General features: G+C 39.2%; 2 protein-coding genes across 2 annotated transcripts in view; one reads left to right on the top strand and one right to left on the bottom strand.

Annotated features, from left to right (window-relative positions):
- ADGRD2 (adhesion G protein-coupled receptor D2) overlaps window positions 1–8101 on the bottom strand; it is a 127828-nt gene extending 119727 nt beyond the window's left edge. Inside the window, exon 1 of the mRNA XM_078149175.1 lies at window positions 8005–8101. Coding sequence (XP_078005301.1) covers window positions 8005–8101 — 97 coding nt within the window. The remainder of the gene's footprint in view (window positions 1–8004) is intronic.
- Window positions 8102–16434: 8333 nt separating this feature from the next.
- PSMB7 (proteasome 20S subunit beta 7) overlaps window positions 16435–19884 on the top strand; it is an 85254-nt gene continuing 81804 nt past the window's right edge. The window contains exon 1 of the mRNA XM_020967585.2: window positions 16435–16541. Within this exon, the coding sequence (XP_020823244.1) occupies window positions 16480–16541 (62 nt within the window). The 5' untranslated portion in view covers window positions 16435–16479. The remainder of the gene's footprint in view (window positions 16542–19884) is intronic.

Consider the following 19884-nt stretch of genomic DNA (forward strand, 5'->3'; position numbering starts at 1 on the left):
CTTTCTCCTCTTTCTTTAATCTCTTTGTGGTATAGGTCTACTAATGCTTATTCTGAATAAAAAAGCATGCATAATTTAGTTATTTTGGGGAGTTTGAATCCAAATTGCCACAATGAATTACTGTGCTTGTCTTCCTGGAGAAATTGTCATCCTCCTCCTCCTCCTCCTCTTCTTCTTTGATTCGGTTTGATGGGCATGAGATTGAAGGTCAGAGTTTTTAAAATCTATATTTCTCTAGTTGTTATTGACTTGGAGCATTTTTCATTGTGTTTGTTGATAGCTTGGATTTATTCCTTTGAGAACCGGTGGTTCACATTGCTATCCTCTTCATAAAGCATTGTGATGCTCGTTTAAAATGCCCTCCTCATAGCAGGACACTAGAATGGACATCTTCCAGCTCTGTCATATTTTCCTTTTAATGCTTTACTTTCTATGGCCATCTCCCTCTTCTGTATTTTGTGTAGGCTATTCCCTCATGCCTGGAATACACTATCTCTTTGTCTCCACTTCTCAGAATCCTTGAAATTCTTTAAGATGAAGCCCAAGAGCCATTTATGTTTCTTTAAAAAAAATTTTTTTATTAATTTATTTTGATTTCTCAACAATCACTTCCATAAGCTTTTGAGTTTTAAATTTTTCTCCCCCTCCTTCCCCAAGATGGTATGCAATCTGATATAGGCTCTACATATACATTCCTATTAAACATATTTTCACATTAGTGATGTTGTAAGGAAGGATTAGAACCAATAGAAGGAACCACCAGAAAGAAGAAACAAACAAAACATAAGGAAAAAAAGAGCAAATAGTATGCTTCTATCTTCATTCAAATGTCATAGTTCTTTCTTCGGATGTGGATAGCATTTTCCATCATGAGACCTTTGGAGATGTCTTAGAAACTTGCATTACTGAGAAGGGCTAAGTCTATCAATGTTAGTTATCACACAACGTGGCTGTTACTGTGTACAACATTGTCCTGGTCCTGCTCACTTCACTCAGCATCAGTCCATACAAGTCTTTCCAGTTTTTTCTGAAGTCCACCTGCTCATCATACAATAGTATTCCATTACATTCATATACCACAACTTGTTCAGCCATTTCCCAATTGATGAACAAGTACTTTGTTTCCAATTCTAAGGTATCACAAACAGTGCTGCTATAAGTATTTTGGAGTATATGGGAACTTCTTATCGATGTAGTCTCTGGTTCAAAGAGTATGGACATTTTAATCACTTTATTTGCATAATTCAAATTGCTTTCCAAAATGGTTGTACCATTTTGCAGGTCCACAATAATGTATTAGTGTGCCTATCATTCCACAATCCTGAAACATTGATTGTTGCCATTTCTGGGTCATTTTTGCTAATTTGCAGAGTGTGAGATGAAGCCTCAGGGCTTTTTATTTGCATTTCTCTTATTATTAGTGATTTGATGATTTTTTTTAATGTTGTTGTGAATACTTTTCAGTTCTTTTGAGAATTGTTTGTTCATATCCTTTGACCTATTGGGGAATAACTATTAGTCATATATGTGTGCATATACGTATGTGTATGTGTGTATATATGTGTGCATACATACATATGTACGTATATGTATACACATATATCTGGATTCCAAACCCTTATCAGAGAAATGTGATACAAAGATTTTTTCCCCATTCAATCACTTGTCTTCTTATCCTAGAAGCATTTCTGTTTGTGCAGAAGCTTTTTAGTTAAAATCAAAGTTCAGATCAAAGTTAAATATTTTATATTAAGTTAAATATTTTATTTATTAATATTAATAAAATTAAGTAATCAATTAATATTAAATTAAATATTTTATGTTTCATAATTGCCTTGATCTCTTGTTTGGTTAAGAATACATCTATCCAAGGGGGCAAGTAGGTGGCACAGTGGGTAGAGCACTGGCCCTGAAGTCAGGAGGACCTGAGTTCAAATCTGGCCTCAGACCAAACACTTACTAGCTGTCTGATCCAAGGCAAGTCACTTAATCCCAATTGCCTTAAAAAAAAAAAAGAATACATCTAGCTGTGAGAAGTATATGATTTTTTTCTCCTCTAATTTTTTATAGTATGATGTTTAATAAGTGTCAAGTGTCTATTGTCAAGTGTCTATTTAGAATGTATTTAGGAGTGTAGTACAAGGTGTTGGTCTAAGCCTAATTTCTGCCAGACTGCTTTCCAGTTTTCCCAGCAGTTTTTATCTAATGTGTATTTTCCGTATGTAATTTAAGTTTTCCACTTTACCAAATACTGGGTTACTGAGTTCTATTGTTTCTGAATCTCCCTTGTCTGGTCTATTCCACTGATCTATCTCACCATTCTTTAACCAATACCAGATGTTTTTGACAATTGCTGCTTTATAATATGGTTTAAGGTCTAAATGTGTATTCCACCTTTGTTCTTACTTCTTTTCATTATTCCCATTGATACTCTAGATCTTTTGTTTTTTTCCAAATGAATTTTCTTATTATTTTTATCAATTTCTGTAAAGTACATCCTTGGTAATTTGACTGGTATATCATTAAAAGTATAAATTAATTTTGGCAATATTGTCATGTTTATTATATTGGTATAGCCTAGTAATGAGCACTGAATATTACATCAGCTGTTTAGGTTGTTCTTTATTTCTTTAAGGAAGGCTTTGTAATTGAAGCTATACAAGTTTGTGTGTGTGTGTGTGTGTGTGTGTGTGTGTGTGTGTGTGTGTTTGTGAGGTAGATCCTCAGATAGTTTATGTATTTTTGAAGCTGTTTGAAGTGAGATTTCCTTGTCTATGCTTATTTTGCTTTGTTGTTATTATATAGAAATGCTGTTGATTTTTGAGGATATATTTTGTAGTTTGCAACTTTATTGAAGCTATTGTCTTAATATTTTTGCTGATTCCTTGGAGTTTTCCAAATAAACTATCATATCATCGGCAAAGAGGGAAAATTTTATCTTCTCTTTACTTATCTTTATTCCTTTAATTCCTTTCTCTTGTCTTATTGCTATTGTTAGTATTTCCAGAAGTATATAAAATAATAGTGGGGAGAGTGGGCATCCTTGATTCACTCCCATAATTATTGGAAAGGGTTCTAGTATATTCTCATTGCATATGATGCTTGCTTTAGATGAGTTTTATATTAAAAATGTTCCTCTATACTTGTACTTTGTAGAGTTTTTGGCATAAAAATATGTTGCACTTTGTCAAATGCCTTTTCTGCTTCTATTGAGATGATCATGTGGTTTTTGATGTTTTGGGTTTTTAACATGCTTAATTCTGTTGATTGTTTTCCTAATGTTGAACCACCTTTGTATCGCTGGTGCAAAACCCACTTGATCATAATGAACAACTTATTGGATAAACTCATGCGCAGTATATTTAATAGGATTTTGTTTAAATTTTTGAGCCAATATTCATTAATGATATTGGCTTATAGTTTTCTTTATATGTTTTATCTTTCCCTAGTTTAGGTATTAGGACTATATTTGCCTTACAAAAGGATTCTGGTAGGGTTCTTTTTCAACTTTTGAGAATATTTTGAGAAGAATGAGCACTAATTGTTCTTTAAGAGTTTGATAGAATTCTCCTGTGAATTTATCAGGAAAAGGATTAAAAGTCCCTTTAGTGCTTCCTTTATGGCTAGATCTACATCCTTTTCTGAGATAAGGTTATTTAATATCCCTATCTGGTCTTCTGATATTTTGGGTATTTTATATTTTCAAACATATTTCTCTATTTATTTTGTGTTCTCAGTTTTGTTAGCATGTAATTCTGGACAATATGTTCTGATTATTCTTTTTTATTTCTTCTAGTTTTGCTGTAATTTCACCTTGCTCATTTATTGTTTTATTGATTTGATTTTCTGCTGCCTTCTTTTTAATTAGATTAGCTTAGGGTTTATCAATTTTGTTAGTCTTTTCAAAGAACCAGCTTTTAATTTTATTTATCATGTCCGGTTTTTTAAAATTTCCAATTTATCTATTTCCCCTTTAGTTTTTTAATGTCTCCCCTATTGTGCTTATTTTAAATGTGTTTGTTGAATTTCTAATTTAAAAAAATGTATATTCAGTTCATTAACTCTCTCCTTTTCTATTTTGTTAAAGTAAGATTATAAGGATGTGATTTCCCCCCTGAAGACTGTATTAGTTGCATCCCAGAAATTTTGGTATGTTGTTTCATTGTTATACTTTTCTTTTATATAGTTAGTTATTGTTTCTATGATTTGTTCTTTGACTTATTCATTATTTAAGATTTCATTGTTCTCCAATTGGTTCTATATTTTTTGTTTGTGGTCCCTGCTTCACTGGAATTTGGCTACAATATTCCTAGGAGTTTCCCTTTGGGGATCTCTTTCAGGAGGAGATCTGTGGATTCTTTCAATTTCTATTTTGCCCTCTGGTTCTACTATATCAGGGCAGTTTTCCTTGATAATTTCTTGAAAGATGATGTCTAGGCTCTTTTTTTGATCATGGCTTTCAGATAGTCCAATAATTTTTAAATTCTCTCTCCTGGATCTATTTTCCAGGTCAGTTGTTTTTCCAATGAGATATTTCACATTGTCTTCTATTTTTTCATTCTTTTGGATTTGTTTTACAGTGTCTTGATTTCTCATAAAGTCACTAGCTTCCAATTGCTCTATTCTAATTTTTAAGGAAGTATTTTCTTCAGTAATCTTTTGGACTTCCTTTTCCATTTGGCCAATTTTCTTTTTAGGGCATTTTCTCCTCATTGGCTTTTTGGACCTCTTTTGCCATTTGGGTTAGGCTATTTTTTAAGGTGTTATTTTCTTCAGTATTTTTTTGGGTCTCCTTTAGCAAGCTGTTGACTTGTTTTTCATGATTTTCTTGCATCACTCTCATTTCTCTTCCCAGTTTTTCCTCTACTTCTCTTACTTGCTTCTCAAAATCCCTTTTGAGCTCTTCCAAGGCCTGGGACTGATTCATATTTTTCTTGGAGGCTTTGGATGTAGGAGCTTTGACTTTGTTGTCTTCTTCTGGTTGTATATTTTGATCTTCTTTGTCACCAAAGTAAGATAATATAGTCTGACTCTTTTTGCGCTGCTTGCTCATGATCCTGGCCAATTACTTGAGTTTTAAACTCTTTGTTAAGGTAAGAGTCTGCTTCCAATGTGGAGAATGTACTGTCCCAAGCTTTGGGGGTTTGTACAGCTGTTTTCAGAGATACTTGTAGGGACCTGTAAATTTTCAGTTCTTCCAAGGTGGTATGATAAGGGGCGAGGTGTTTACTCCCTTCCTAGCCTGTGCTCTGGTGTATTAGTGACCACATGTACTCCCTTCTGTCCCATAACTGTGCTGAGGGTTTTCTCTTCACAGCTACTACAACCTCCACCATGTCAGCGCTCCTCCTCACCCCAGGACCGTGGCCAAAGCAAAAGATTCCTGCCTCAGTACTGGCAAAGAGATCCCTGCAATCCCTCTCTGATCAGCCACTGGATTCCCCCTCAGTCTGTGGGCTGGAAGCTCAGGAGGCAGCTGCCACCCCCAGGGCTGTGCTCCCAGGGAACTGGAGCTGAGACCCCAAGTTCCTATCTCAGCACTGCAGAAACAGACTTTTCCCACTGACCTTCTAAGTTGTCTTTGGCATTCGTGGATTCAGGAGTCTGGAAACCACCACAGCTGCCCAAGATTCAGTCCTCTGAGGCCTGCTCCAGGTTCACTGCGGCCTGCGCGCCCACGCCAAACCGTGCTCCTCTACCACCCCAGCGAGATATAGCTTTCTGATCAATCATCCAGGTTGTCTTGGGCTAGAAATTTGTTTCACTCTGTCTTTTTATGGGTTCTGCTGCTTTAGAATTTGTTCAGAGCCATTTTTTATAGGTATTTGGAGGGGTGTGGGGGAGAGCTCAAGCAAGTCACTGCTTTCACTCCGTCATCTTGGCTCTGCCCTCCAAGGAGCTCTTGTTTGTGGTCCCTGAACCAACATCTATTTTATCACATTATGTCACATAAAGGATATACTAATGATATCTGCTTTTTAAAGTATTTATTTACAATGTTTCTGTGTGCTAGTAAATGGTTAATTTTTGCAAAAGTTTGGTGTGGTGGAGAGAAATATGTATATTACTTTGCTCTCCCATTTAGAAGATGCCATAGGTCTTTTAACTCTAGTTTCTCCAGAAATTTGTTCAGTTCCATATTATCACTTTTGTTGATCTGTTAGATTTATACAGAACTGATAGAGAGATATTGATATCTCCTATCACTATTGTGTTACTATCTATGTCTTCTTAAAGCTCAGATACTGTTTCTCTTATTAATTTGGATGCTAAGGCATTTGTAGTATGTAAGTTTATTACTGATATCAGTTTATTGCTTATGGTTCCTTTTGGCATAATATAGTTTTCTTGTTTATCCCTTTTTATTTTTCGAATATTTGTTTTTGCTTTATCTGATAGCATGATGGCAACTCTTGCTTTTTTTCACTTGATGCATAGCAATTTTTTTTCTATACCCTCAGTTTTATTTTGTGTATGCCTGTTTTTAAAATATGTTTCTTATAAGCAATAGATTGTAGGGTTTTGTTTTCTTATGCAATAGGTCACTCTTTTTCATTTTATTGGATTATTTAATTCATTCACATTTAAAGTTACAAGAGGTTTAAGGTGGCCTTGTTCCCATTAATTTTTCCCCCACCCCCACCCCAAACCCCTCTTTTTGTTTGTTACCACTTTCCCTTTAGGGTTTTGTTCATTAGTTCCTTTTTCTCTCCTGCTTTTATCTAGTTATATGTATTAATTTTCCTTCTATTTTCTCTCTCAGTCAAGTAGATTCCCCCTCTCCTCCCTTTTGGCTAGTCCTGTTCATCAGTTTTTTAAATTTCATTTTTTGTTCCCCTTTCCAAAAAAGAATTTTTCTCGCTCTCTTCATTATCCATCTTCTCTTTCAATTTACTCTAGATCCTCATTCTCTGATTCATGACCCCTGTAATTATCTGATCTTTCTTTTTTCTGTATTTTTAACATAGTCAAAGCTTTCAAGGTATCCATTTTAGGCTTTTCCCTCTAGGGACTTTCTGCCATTGCCTTGTAGGACTTACTTCAGGGATTCCCCTTTTCCATTGTGTCTCAGTCCTATAACAATGGCAATTCTTGCAGGTGCTAGAGAGGACACTGTCCCATTACTGATTTATACCCTTTTTATTGACCTTTTCCCCTACATTTGCCTAGTAATCTCCTCTCTGTGTCCATGGTCTCCCACTCCTGCAGGTGCCAATTGCCCCTGCAGGGTTCCAACTTCCCTCACTTGCAGGACAAGCAGATTTTTCAAGAACTAGATCCTCTAGGCCTCATCTAGCAAGGCCTTCTTCCACTGACCATCTCTTTTCATCCATAGGAGCATTCATCAGTGATATCCTCTTTTCATGTTCTTCTGGGAAACTCTTCTGGTTTTCTCAATGTACCCTGGTTTTTTTTCTTAAGTTGGCATTTATTATTTAAGTCAAAGAATAGGTTATGAAGGGGAAGTGGCACATGTTTATAACAGAGAGTCCAAGGTGAAGCCCTAGGAGAGAGGGAAGAAAGAAGGACACAGGGAAGCGAGAGCCTTTCCTCTGTGTCTGCTCTAGGTGGTTGATCTTGATTTCTTCTGAACTTCCTTCCTTCAGGTATGGATGTCACCATCCTTCCAGTCTCATAGATTTTCAACTATGGAGTCATCCTTGACTCTGCTTTCATGATATCTCTCACATCCATTTCACTCTGTTCATTCATACAGCTATCACCCACACTCAAGTCTTCATCACTTAGACTTTTGCATTAGATTACAAACTGATCTCCCTGACTCTATCTCTTCTTCCAGTTGCCAAATGGCATTCCTAATGACACAGGTTTGACTATATCATTCCCTTGATCCAAGAAGCTCCAGTAATTCCCTCTTTCCTAGTTTCTTTAAATATGCATCCATGTTTACTGCAATATCTTTCATTTCTAGATACTTCAAGCTTGTCAGTTTGTTCATATTTTGCAGAAGTTTGTAGTCTTCACTGGTGGCTGTCAGCTCACCTGTCAGGTACATGGTCATTTTGGAGAACATGCCCTGGCACAGCCCCATGACGTCTGCCTCAGCAGGCTCTGTGGCCTCCTTGGCCATCTCCACCATGGCATTGTCTAGGCTGGGGAAGGGAAGAAGGAAAAAAGATGGAGGGAAGTATAGGGATGGGGGAAGGGGGAAAAGAAAGGAGAGGAGGGGAGAGGGGAGGGAAGGGGAGAAAAAGGGGTGCATCCTGTTTTTAAGATCAATATGTTTTCCTTGCATAGTGAGCATATTTTCTTTTAATATTATTGGTTTTTGTTTCTCTTCTAGGTTGTCTCTCACTTTTGTGTAGTTGAATTCTCAATCTGTTGTTCTCTCTTTTGTCTTTTTGGTGAAGCTTGCCTTTGTGATTCAAGTTTTTCTATTACACTTGTGGTGGGTGAAAGATGAAATGACTAAAGAAACAACAGTCTGAGCTCCTGAGCATATTGATTTATTAAGTAATGCATACCAATTGCCCAAATCTAGACTAATCACCTTCCTCAGCTTTAGCACTGGACCCTGAATACAGGGAGAGACAGACTTTTATACATTAAAAACAATCAAATAAGGCCAATAAATTAAAAGGAAACAATTAACCAGGATCTAACATTAGGTAATCCGATTTCTAATTGGAGGAAAGATTAGGGGCTTTGCAAGTTGGGAGGGGATGAGCAAACAGGTGCAATTCCCTGAATTCAGAAAAAAGAGATGTCCTGCTCTCCCAAGTGTCTGTAAACATCAAAGGAGTATGGAAACAATAACCAATTGATCAATATGGGGCCAGTTTTCAGATAAGACATATGTGTTGCTTGAGATGTACAGTTGTGAGAAAACTCTTTGCATCAGTCTTTGGATCTGACTGGGTTACTGGTCATCATAACCTAGGTCCTCAGTTAAGGATGTTTAAAGAGCAGGTAGAGTAGTCCAGCTTCCCAGCTATGTAGGGCTAGGTTCAAACAATACAATAAGGTTTTCTCCAAACTCCCACAATTGAATAACGTTTTCTCACAGGACAGAAATTAGACTACATCAATAATTGAATAGAAAGCAAACTGAGTTATGAAACTGAGTTGCAAAGGAGTCAGTGTGGTTCACAGAATTCTCACCACCACTTGCTGTCTTAATCCCCTCAATTCCCTCATGCACATTCTTTTTGTTATGTAGGACATAAATTCTGCTCTCATAACTCATTTCTCTTTTATTTTTAAAAATAAATTTATCATTTATTTATTTTTAATATTCATCTTTTTTTAAAAATTGAGTTCCAGATTCTCCCTCTCTCATCCTTTCCCATGTATTGAGAAGACAAGAAATATAACATAAATTATACAAAACATATTTACATATTAGTGATGTTTAAAAAAACAAGAAAAAGAAAGTGAAAAAATAATACTTCAATCTGCATTCAAACTCTATCTGTTCTCTCTTTAGAGGTGGATAGGATTTTTCATTGTAAGACCTTCAGAACTGTGTTGGATTGTTGTCTTGATTATTATAGCTGTCATTCACAGCTGATCATCTTTACAATATTGTTGTTACCATGTACAATATTCTCCCAGTTCTGCTCACTTCACTTTGCATCGTTTCATATAAATCTTGCCAGGTTTTTCTGAAACCATCCTGCTCATCATTTTTTATAGCACAATACTATTTCTTCACAATCATATACCACAACTTGTTCAGCCATTCCCCATTTGATGGACATCCCCTCAATTTCTAATTCTTTGCCACCACAAAAAGAGCTTCTATAAATATTTTTGTACAAAAAGTCCTTTTCCTTTTTCTTTAATCTTCTTGGAATACAGACCTAATATGGCATTGCTGGGTCAAAGAGTATGCAAAGTTTTATAGGCCTTTAGGCATAGTTCCAAATTGTTTTTCAGAACGGTTGGACTAATTCACAACTCCACCAACAGTGCATTAGTGTCCCAATCTGACAGGTGTGAGTGGTATCTCAGAGTTGTTTTAATTTGTATTTTTCTTATTAGTAGTGATTTAGAGCATTTTTTCATATGATTACTAATAGCTTTGATTTTTCTTCTGAAAACTGTTCATATCCTTTGACCATTTATCAATTGGGAAATGACTCCTATTTTTATAATTTGATTCAGTTCCCTATATATCTGAGAAATGAGGCCTTAATCAGAGAAACTTGCTAAAAAATTTTCCCCCAGTTTCCTGCTTTCCTTCTAATCTTGGCTGCATTTATTTTGTTTATACAAACCTTTTTTAAGATCCATGTAATCAAAATTATCTATTTTACTTCCTCTGGCACTTTATCTCTTATTTGATTATAAGTTCATCCCTTAACCACACATCTGACAGGTAAATTTTTCTGTGCTCTCCTAATTTGCTTATGATATCACCTTTTATGTCTAAATCATATATCCATTTTGACCTTATCTTAATATATGGTGTGAGATGTTGGTTTATACTTAATTTCTGCCAAACTGCTTTCCAGCTTTTCCAGCAATTTTTGCCAAATAGTGAGTTCTTGTCCCAAAAGCTTGCATCTTTGAGTTTATCAAATACTACATTGCTATGGTCATTTACGACTTTGTACTGTAAACTAATCTATTCCACTGATCCATCCTTCTATCTCTTAGCTAGTACTAGATTGCTTTGATGATCACTGCTTTGTAATATAGTTTGAAGTCTGGTACTGTTGGGTCACCTTCCTTCACATTTAAAAAAATGGATTCCCATGATATTCTTAACCTTTTGTTCTTCAGATGAATTTTGTTGCTATTTTTTCTAGCTCGATAAAATAATTCTTTGGTAGTTTGATTGGTATGTCATCAAACAAATAAACTAATTTAGGTAGAATTGTTGATTTTATCATACTGGCTCACTCTACCCATGAGCAATGAATGTTTCTTCAATTATTTAAATCGGTCTTTCTTTGTGTAAAAATGTTTTTCAATTGTGTTCATGTAGATCATGGGTTTGTCTTGGCAGATGAGTCCCAAGTATTTTAAATTGTCTGCAGTTATTTTAAATGGCATTTCTCTTTCTATGTCTTCCTGCTGGGTTTTGTTGCTAATACATAGAAATGCTGATGTTTTGTGTGGGTTTATTTTATAACCTGCAAATTTGCTAAAGTATTTTCAACTAGTTTTTTAGTTGATTCTTTGGGATTCTCTAAGTATACCATCATATTGTCTACAAAGAGTGATAGTTTTGTGTCCTCATTACCTATTCTAATCCCTTCAATTTTCTTTTTCCTATCATTTCTAGTATAATATTGAATAATAGTGATGATAATGGACATCCTCACTTTCACCCCTGATCTTATTGGGAAGGTTTCAAGCTTATCCCCGTTACAAAAACAATGCTTGCTGATAGTTTTAGATAGATGCTGCTTATCATTTTAAGGAAAAATCCATTTATTCCTACGATTTCTAGTGTTTTTAATAGGAATGGGTATTGTATTTTGTCAAAGGCTTTTTCTGTATCAACTGAGATAATGATATGATTTCTGTTCTTTTTGTTGTTGATATGGTCAATTATGCTGATAGTTTTCCTAATATTGAATCAGCCCTAAATTTCTGGTATAAATCCCACATGGTCATAGTGTGTGATCTTTGTGATATATTACTGTAACTTCCTTGCTGGTATTTTACTTAATTTTTTTTGCATCAATAGTTATTAAAGAAATTGGTCTATAGTTTTCCTTCTCTATTTTTGTTCTTCCTTATTTAGGTATCAAAACCATATTTGCGTCATAAAAGAGAAAGAAAACTATAGACCAATTCTGTTAATGAATATTGATTCAGAATTTTTAAATAAAACATAATTGTGCCTCTTTTACAGTTTGGCCAATTCTGTTTTTAAGGTGTTATTTTCTTTGGGTATTTTTGTGCTTCTTTTACCAAGCTACTGACTTTCTTTTCACAATTTTTTTGCATCACTTTCATTTTATTTTCCCAATTTTTTTCTCTACCTCTCTTATTTATTTTCTAAAATATTTTAAAATTTCTTCCAGGAATTCTTGTTGGGCTTATGTAAAATTCACATTTTAGCCTTTGAGGTTTTGCTTGTAACTGTTTTGACATCATTGTTTTCTTCTGAGTTTGTGTCTTGATCTTCTCTGTCTTCCCTGATCTTCTCTTCCCTGTGGGCAGCAGTTCATAGTCAAGTTCTTTTTTTTGTTGTTTGCTCATTTTTCCAGCCTATTTCTTGACATATAACTTTATGTTAAAGTTGGGTTCTGCTCCCTTGAGGAGGGCTGGGGCACTGGCCCAAGCTTCAGGTTTTTTGTGCTGCTGTTTTCAGAGCTAGTTTTGGAAGGTTTTAAGTTTTTGGTGCTTTCAAGGTGCTATGATCCAAGAAGAGAGGTGGTCATTGCTCTCCTGGCCTATGCTCTGGCCTTTACCCAGGAAGGGACCTTTATGCCCTGTAACCACAAGTGCTAGCACTCCTCTTGGCCCCAGAACTGTGACCAGGTTCCCTGCTCTCCTGCAGCCATAAGTGCTAGTGCTCCTTTCTGCCTTAGAACTGAGGCCAAGTTGCCTACTCCCTTGTGTGTGACCTCAAGCACTCTTCTCCACCCTGGATCTGTGACCAGAGCCCCCAGTCCCCTGCAGTCACAAGTATTAATGCTCCTCCTGGCCCTGGAACTGTAACCAGGACCCCTGCTCCCCCGTGGCCACGAGTGCTAGTGCTCCTTTCTGCCTTAGAACTGGGGCCAAGTCGCCTACTCCCTTGTGTGTGACCTCAAGCACTCTTCTCCACCCTGGATCTGTGACCAGAGCCCCCAGTCCCCTGCAGCCACAAGTATTAATGCTCCTCCTGGCCCTGGAACTGTAACCAGGACCCCTGCTCCCCCGTGGCCACAAGTGCTAGTGTTTCTTTTTGCTCTGGAACAGCAACTCAGAGGTACCTATGGGCAATGCAGGAGGGCGTCATACCCAGTGCCAGAAAAAAGTCCCCTGTGCTCCCTTTCTGACCGGTTGTCCTATCCCCTTACTGTCTCTGGGATAAGAGCTGTGAAGCTGCTCCTGCCACTGTAAGGGGCACCTCCCACATCTGCTGCTGATGTTGCTGCCATGCATACTGTGGACATCTCCTGCCAACCCTCTAAATTATCTTGGGCTGGAAAAATGTCTCATCCTGACCCTTTGTTGGCTCTTTTTTAAAGTTGTTCAGAGGGGAATGTTGGGAAAGTTCAGCAGAACCTCTACTCTGCCATCTTGGCTCCACCTCTCTCTTTTTTAAACTACTCAGGAACAGCATGTGTGGTTCCATGTTCTCCTCAAATTCCACAGGGCCCTCTGCCTCATCAAATATTAGATCATTTTCCTTTATTTTACAGTATTTATTATATATGCCTGAAGTCATTTACTAGATCTGGATGCCATATTTCCTTCTGTTATTTTCCTGTTGATGAATCTATTTACATTCAAGGTCTTTGAGTTTTATTCTTCTGAAATCTTTGGTACTTTTAATCTCTCTGCCAACACCTCTCCCTCCCCCCATTTTCCTTATCACTCACTATCTGACTCTATCCCCTCTAACTGTGGTTTCCTTGTGGACTGGATCTCAAAGCATCTCAGCCTCCTTCCACACTTTCACACTTCATGGTTCACTTGCTTAGGTCTTTGTCCCAGCCGAATTCTGGGTAGTCAGAACCGGCCCCAGCTAGATGCTGTGTTCTTCCTCTCAGACTCGGTGGAGTCCTGCACAGCTCCCCACACAAACAATGCAAGAAAACTGCCCTGAACATCTGAACACAGAAAACAAGGTACCAATCAAAATAATCCATAGATTTTCTCCAGAGGAAAAAAAGTAAGGCTGCAAACTCTAAGATACTTAGTGGTTAAACTGGACAGTTCCACTGAGAAACAACAAATTCTGCAAGTGTTCAAAAGAAAGACCAAGAAGAGGACCAAGGACATCAGGAGGGTGATGTCTTGACTTGCAAGTCAATTGGATTTAAGTAAGGCAGGGCTGTGCAAAGTCATCAGCCTCACTCTCTCCTCCAGAGTCATCAGAGTGCAGTGGGAAGACTTATGTAGATCAAGACAACTGGATATGGCCCCAGATGTGGTGGGAGGCCTTGACCTTTTTAAGCTAAGGTGTTTCCTAGGGCTCATTTTGATGGACATTTAATAAAGAAGCATTAGAAACATTAGAAAGAAAATGAAACCTGAAGAAACTATTTGCTTCTCAAATATCCTAAGACAACAGAAATGCAGGAGGGGGAATGCAATAGCCAAAGGACAAGAGCCAAAGCAACAGAGTGATAGCAATGAGACCAGTGAGAAACTTTTTCCTAAAAATACACAAGGAGACAGGGGTAGAAATGAAAATCAATTGGAGTTGACAGTGAAGAGGCACGCCTGGGGCACTGTGGACAGAATCTCAAGGGAAACCACCTGGAGATAAGTCAGTGTTTTTTTGTGAGACTAATTTATAAAATGGGAGGGTACATGGGAGAGGTGGGGAGGACGAGGAGTAATTTCTCTGGTCTCCCAGGAAAAGAAGAGCCTATAGGAGAGTGGGTGAGTTGGGGGAGGGGAGAGATTGAAAAGGGTGAGGAATGGGAAGGCCTTGTTTTGGAGGTTGGAAGGGATGCTACTGATGAATGCTCTTATGGGCGAAGAGAGATGTTCTGTGTAGGGAGACAAGGACCTTGTGTCAGGTATTGTCAGTGAGGATGGATTTGGGGCTAGAAGAGATAACTTATCCTGGGCTGGGGGTAGGTTGGGGAGGGGACACAACCTCTCTGGCAATTGAAGTCTGGGGGAATGGGAGGATGTAGATCAAGGGAGGATTGGGAAGGAAGGTAACCAGAGCAGGTTATAGGTCTGTTGTGAGCTGCATAATCATGGATGTGGGGTGGGGGGAGAGGTCCTGTCATAGGAAAGTGTCCTCTCTATCATCTCTAGAAATTGCCATTATTCTGGGAGTGAGTCATAATGGAAAAGGGGCAGCCATGGGAAAAGGTCCACAAGGCAGGAGCAGAAATTACTTAGAGGAGAGACCCCAGAATGGATACCTCAGAAGTTTTGATTGCTTGAGGAGTTTGGAGAATAGAGAGTAACTAGGTAAGTACAGGGGACATGAATAAGAGAATGAGGGTGTGGAATAGACAGAAAGGAAGGATATAGAGTAAGGAAAGTATATGTATGCATATGCTTAGCATATACACATACAGATACATACATATGTATATGTAGGTATGTGTGTATGTATATGTGCATGTATATTCACACACATGTAACTGGAGTAGTGTTTTGGTCAGGGAAGTCACTGGTTTAGTGAGTGGAACCACAGGGCAATTGAGTAACACTCTCTTTCCAGGAACAGCAGTCTTAACTGATTATTGTTCTGGAAGCTGGAGGTGGAAAGGGACCAGTATTTGTGGCTGAATGCCACAAAAATGGCCTAGGAACAACGGTGAAGGTCTGGATCTAACTAGAAAGTCTCATCAGTTAGAAGCCCAGGGAACTAGAGTGGAAAATAAAGTCCCCAGTTGGATGGGGGTGAAGGTTGGAACCCACATTGAGAACACAACTAGGGAAACGGCTGTAATGTATGGATGGCTCTATTTTAGGTGCTCAGAGAGGAATTTGGAAGGACTTAATTTCTAACTCTTGACTGAGTGCAGGATATTTGCAGTTGCAGGATAGGTGACCTCTATATACATGAGGTATTATTGTGCCAATCTCTATACCAAGGCTATTGGAGATGAGGTACCAGTAAGAAGCAGGAATATAAAGGGAGGGTTCCCTTCCTTCTTACTACTACTTATGTGACTCTGGAACCTCTGCCTGCCTCAGTTTCCCCGACTGTAAAGTGGGAACAATAATAGCACGGGCCTCCAAGGGTGCTTGTGAGGATCAAATAAGACGTTTGCTATAGATGCTAGTTTCCCTCCCTTTTCTCCTTTCTCCCTCCTTTGCTCCTTGTCTCCTTCTTCCCTCTCTTCCCTCTTGCAACTCTAAATGCAATGATATTGTTGATATAATATAGAGTGCCAGACCTGAGATATTAGAACATAGTGTAACAAGAGCTACAGTAGTATGGCCTACAACAATGAAATCACAGGTCCAGTACCTGTCCCTACTGTAACACTGAAGGGTTAAGTGATTTGCTCAGGGTTGCACGGTCAGGATGAGTCAGCCAGCACTTGAACCCAAGTCTCCCTGACTCAGTGGCAAGCTGCTGTCTATTAGGCCACTCTTCCCCCGCCAACTACAACGTTATGTCCCAACAATTACAAAAGAATATTGGCGCAAGAAGCACACTATCAGGGACCAAGGAAAGAAGAAGAAACAAGGGGAGCCGGAAATTGGAACCGTAACTTCCTCCTCGGTAAGGAAGAGCCGAGAGCCCGAGAACCAATGAGCTCGGCGTCCTGCTAAGGCCCGCCCCTCCCCTTCCCCCCCTTCTCGCCGGAAGTGCTGCTCCTGCTCCTGAGGTCCCGCCCCGGCTCCGGAAGTGCTCCCCAGGGAAAGATGGCGGCTGTCTCCGTGTGCCAGGCTCCGGTCGGCGGTTTCTCTTTCGATAACTGCCGCAGGTGCGGAGAGGGATTGGGCTAGGACCGCGGCTGGGACCGGGAGGCGGAGCCGGATGCGCTGCGGGTGGGCCGGGAACGAGGCTCGGGTCGGGGCGGGGGAGGGACGGAGGAGGGTTGGCGGGTGCGGCCCAGGGGCGCTCGTGACTCAGGAATTCGGGATCGGGAGCGCGGGGCCCGCGGTGGCTGTGGGAGGACCCTGTGGTCCCCTGCTCTGCTCCCCTACCCTGCCCCCTTACTCTGCTCTGTGTTAATGTCGGGGTCTTGGGAGGGGGGTTCTTGTCTGTGAATGAGTTAACAGTGACCAAGCACCTGCTGTGGGCCAGGCACTGTACCGTGCGCTGGGAATACAAAGAAAGGCAAAAGCCCGGCTCTGCCCTCAGGGAGCTCCCGGTCCTATGGAGGAGACAGCCTACAAACAATTATGTACAAACCTGCTTCGTAGAGGATGAATTGAAGATGATAGAGGAAAGGCAATAGAATAAGGGGGTATCAGGAAAGGCTTCCTATAGAAAGTGAGATTTTAGTAGACACTTGAAGGAAGTAAGGGAATCCTGGAGGCAGAGATGAAGAGGGAGAACATTCCAGCCGAGAAAATGCCCGGAGTTGAGAGATGTAGCCTCTTGTGGGTGGTGTAGGAAAAGTGCAAAGGTGTTATGAAGGGATTTGAATTACAGAGGATTTTATATTTGAACCTGGAAGTGATAGAGCCAATGGAGTTTATGGGTGTGTGTGTGTGTGTGTGTGTGTGTGTGTGTGTGTGTGTGTGTGTGTGTGTGTGTGAGAGAGAGAGAGAGAGAGAGAGAGAGAGAGAGAGAGAGAGAGAAAGAAATGGTCAGACTTGCTTTAGGAAGGTCACTTTTGACAGCCGAATGGGGATGGACAGGAGTGAGAGAGACTTGTGTCAGGCCGACCCACCAGCAGGCTATTAAAATAGTCCAGGCGTGAAGACGTGAGGGTTAGTACCAGTTTGGTGGCAGTATCAGAGGAGAAAAGGGGTGGGGCGTGTGTATTTGAGAGATGTTAAATCGACATTTCTTGGCAAACATTAGATTAGGAGGAGGGAGGGTTGGTGAGAGTGAGGAGTGGAATATGATCCTTAGATTTTGAGCCTTTTGGCAGTAATAGAGAAATTAGAAAGAGGGGAGGGTTTGGGGAGAAAGATAATGAGCTCAGTTTTGGATGTCTAAGTGTTGGACATGTGTATTTATGTAGAAGCTTGTCTCTCTATTTTCCCCTCAAAGGATCCTATACTGTAGAGCTAAAAGGGACCCCAGACACTTTCTAGTACAACTCCCTCTTTTTTATTGATAAGGAAGCTGAGGCCCAGAGAAGTGCAGTGACTTGCCCAAGGGTTGGAATATAGTAAGCATCAGAGGTAACACTTAAACCCAGGAGACAGTGCTCTCTTCCCTACTGTACTATTCTTCCTTGTTCTCTATCATGTCTTCCTTTTTTTTCTTCATATCTTCCCATCTCCTTTTGTCTCTTTTGATCATCATTCTCTTCCCCATTTCTTCCCTTTCTCTTCACTGATCTGCTGCCTCTCAAATGTTCTCATCAGCATTAAATTTTTTGCTCACGTATTTTTGTTCTCGTTTTTGTTTTGCTGATGATTTTTTGTTTTATATCATATTAATTTCCAGGTATGTCTTTCCCTCTAAAGAAGTTTAAAAAGAAAAAAACAGTTCAGCAAAAATAAATGATGCACCTACCAATTCTGATAACATATTTAACATTTCATACCCTAAGTCTCTCACTTCTTCAATGAAAGTGAGCTTCATTTTTCAACTCTTCTTAGTTGCAAGCTTGGTCATCATAATTACACAGCATTCAGTTTACTTAAAAATTTATTTTCCATTTATAGTGTAGTTGTTGTGAATGTTGTTTTGCCAGTTTCTTATTTCTTATAGTGCATCAAAATTTCATTACATATTTAAATAATACCTTCTTGGGCCTTAATATGTAGAAAAAGCATCCCCTACTCATCTTTGACTTGTAAAATCCCTCTCAACTAGGACCTCTTGTTTACTTTTCTGGATACAGTTTGCTTATTCTCCCTTCCTGCTAGGCTCCTTTAGGCAGGGGCTAGTTTCTTTGGCCTTTGAGTCCCCACTGCAGAGTATGGAGCTTTAATGTCTTTGATAAATATTTGATTAATTAAATTGAATCCTCTTTTCATTCTGTTCTTACCTTCTCCTCTTCCTTTTCCATTTTCTCCCTTTCTTATGTGCTAGGATCACTTTTCTAGAAGGTGTGCCCCCATCCTGTTCTGAAGCATGATGATAAGTATCTCCAGCCATCTTCTTTCTCTTTATGTAGAACAGAAGTGACTTTATCTAGTCCAACCCTATGTTGATATGTGGGGAATTTACCTGTTGTCTCACCGTTTTTTAGGCACAGACCCCAATGGTTCAATTCTGAGAATCTGGAGAGCTGGACTGTACCAAAATATTATATGTCATGGGCAAGAGTTGAATACAATTTTACCTCTTAAAAGAACAATTAAATAACTGTTATTCTGGTTCTAAACCCACTAATATAGTATCTTACTTCAATCCACTTTGGAGAAGAAATCTTTCTTAACTATACTTATAAACCTTGGAGATTGCATTAGCAGTATGTCCATTTATAAGGAGTGGTTTTAAAAAGAAGTAAATGTGGAATAGTGAATAAAGAGCTGGCCTTGGAACCAAGAAGACCTGTGTTCTAGTCTCCTTTCTGATATACTGTCCTTTTGGCCCAGGCCAAGCCACTTAACCTTTTGATGATGGAGATGACTCCTTAGTTGCAGAGAAGGTGCTGACCTATATTGGTTGACAGAGTTTTCTCATCCAGGGGTTTCCTATATCAGTGAAATCATAAGTCCAGTCCCTGTACTCTGCTATTTCAAAAAAAAAATTTAGCTGCATTTTTCACCTTGCCTAGGTAGTGTAGATCCTACACCCTGGTCTGGGCGTTATGCAGGTCCTTACCACTCCCCCCTCCATACTATCCCAGTTTTGGTAAAGTAACTAGGTGTCTTAGAATTAGAAGGTACCTAAGAGGTCATTAAGGCCAACACCTTTTTTTTTAAGGGGTTAAGTGACTTGCTCAGGGTCACACAGCTAATAAGTGTCAAGTGTTTGGTTTGAGGCCAGATTTGAACTTAGGTTCTTCTGACTTCAGGGCCAGTGCTCTATCCACTGCGCCACCTAGCTGCCCCCAACACCTTATTTTAGAGTTGAGGAAACTAAGCTGAAGTGGCTTGCCCAGGGTCATATAAGTTAGCAAGTATCAAAACTGGAACTTGACCTCAGGTTTATGACTACAAGACCACTTGCAGAAAGAAAGCTTTCTGCTATGC

Source organism: Phascolarctos cinereus, unplaced genomic scaffold (genome assembly GCF_003287225.1).
Source record: "Phascolarctos cinereus isolate Bilbo 61053 unplaced genomic scaffold, phaCin_HiC Scaffold_2;HRSCAF=192, whole genome shotgun sequence".
In the NCBI taxonomy this organism is placed as follows: Eukaryota; Metazoa; Chordata; class Mammalia; order Diprotodontia; family Phascolarctidae; genus Phascolarctos; species Phascolarctos cinereus.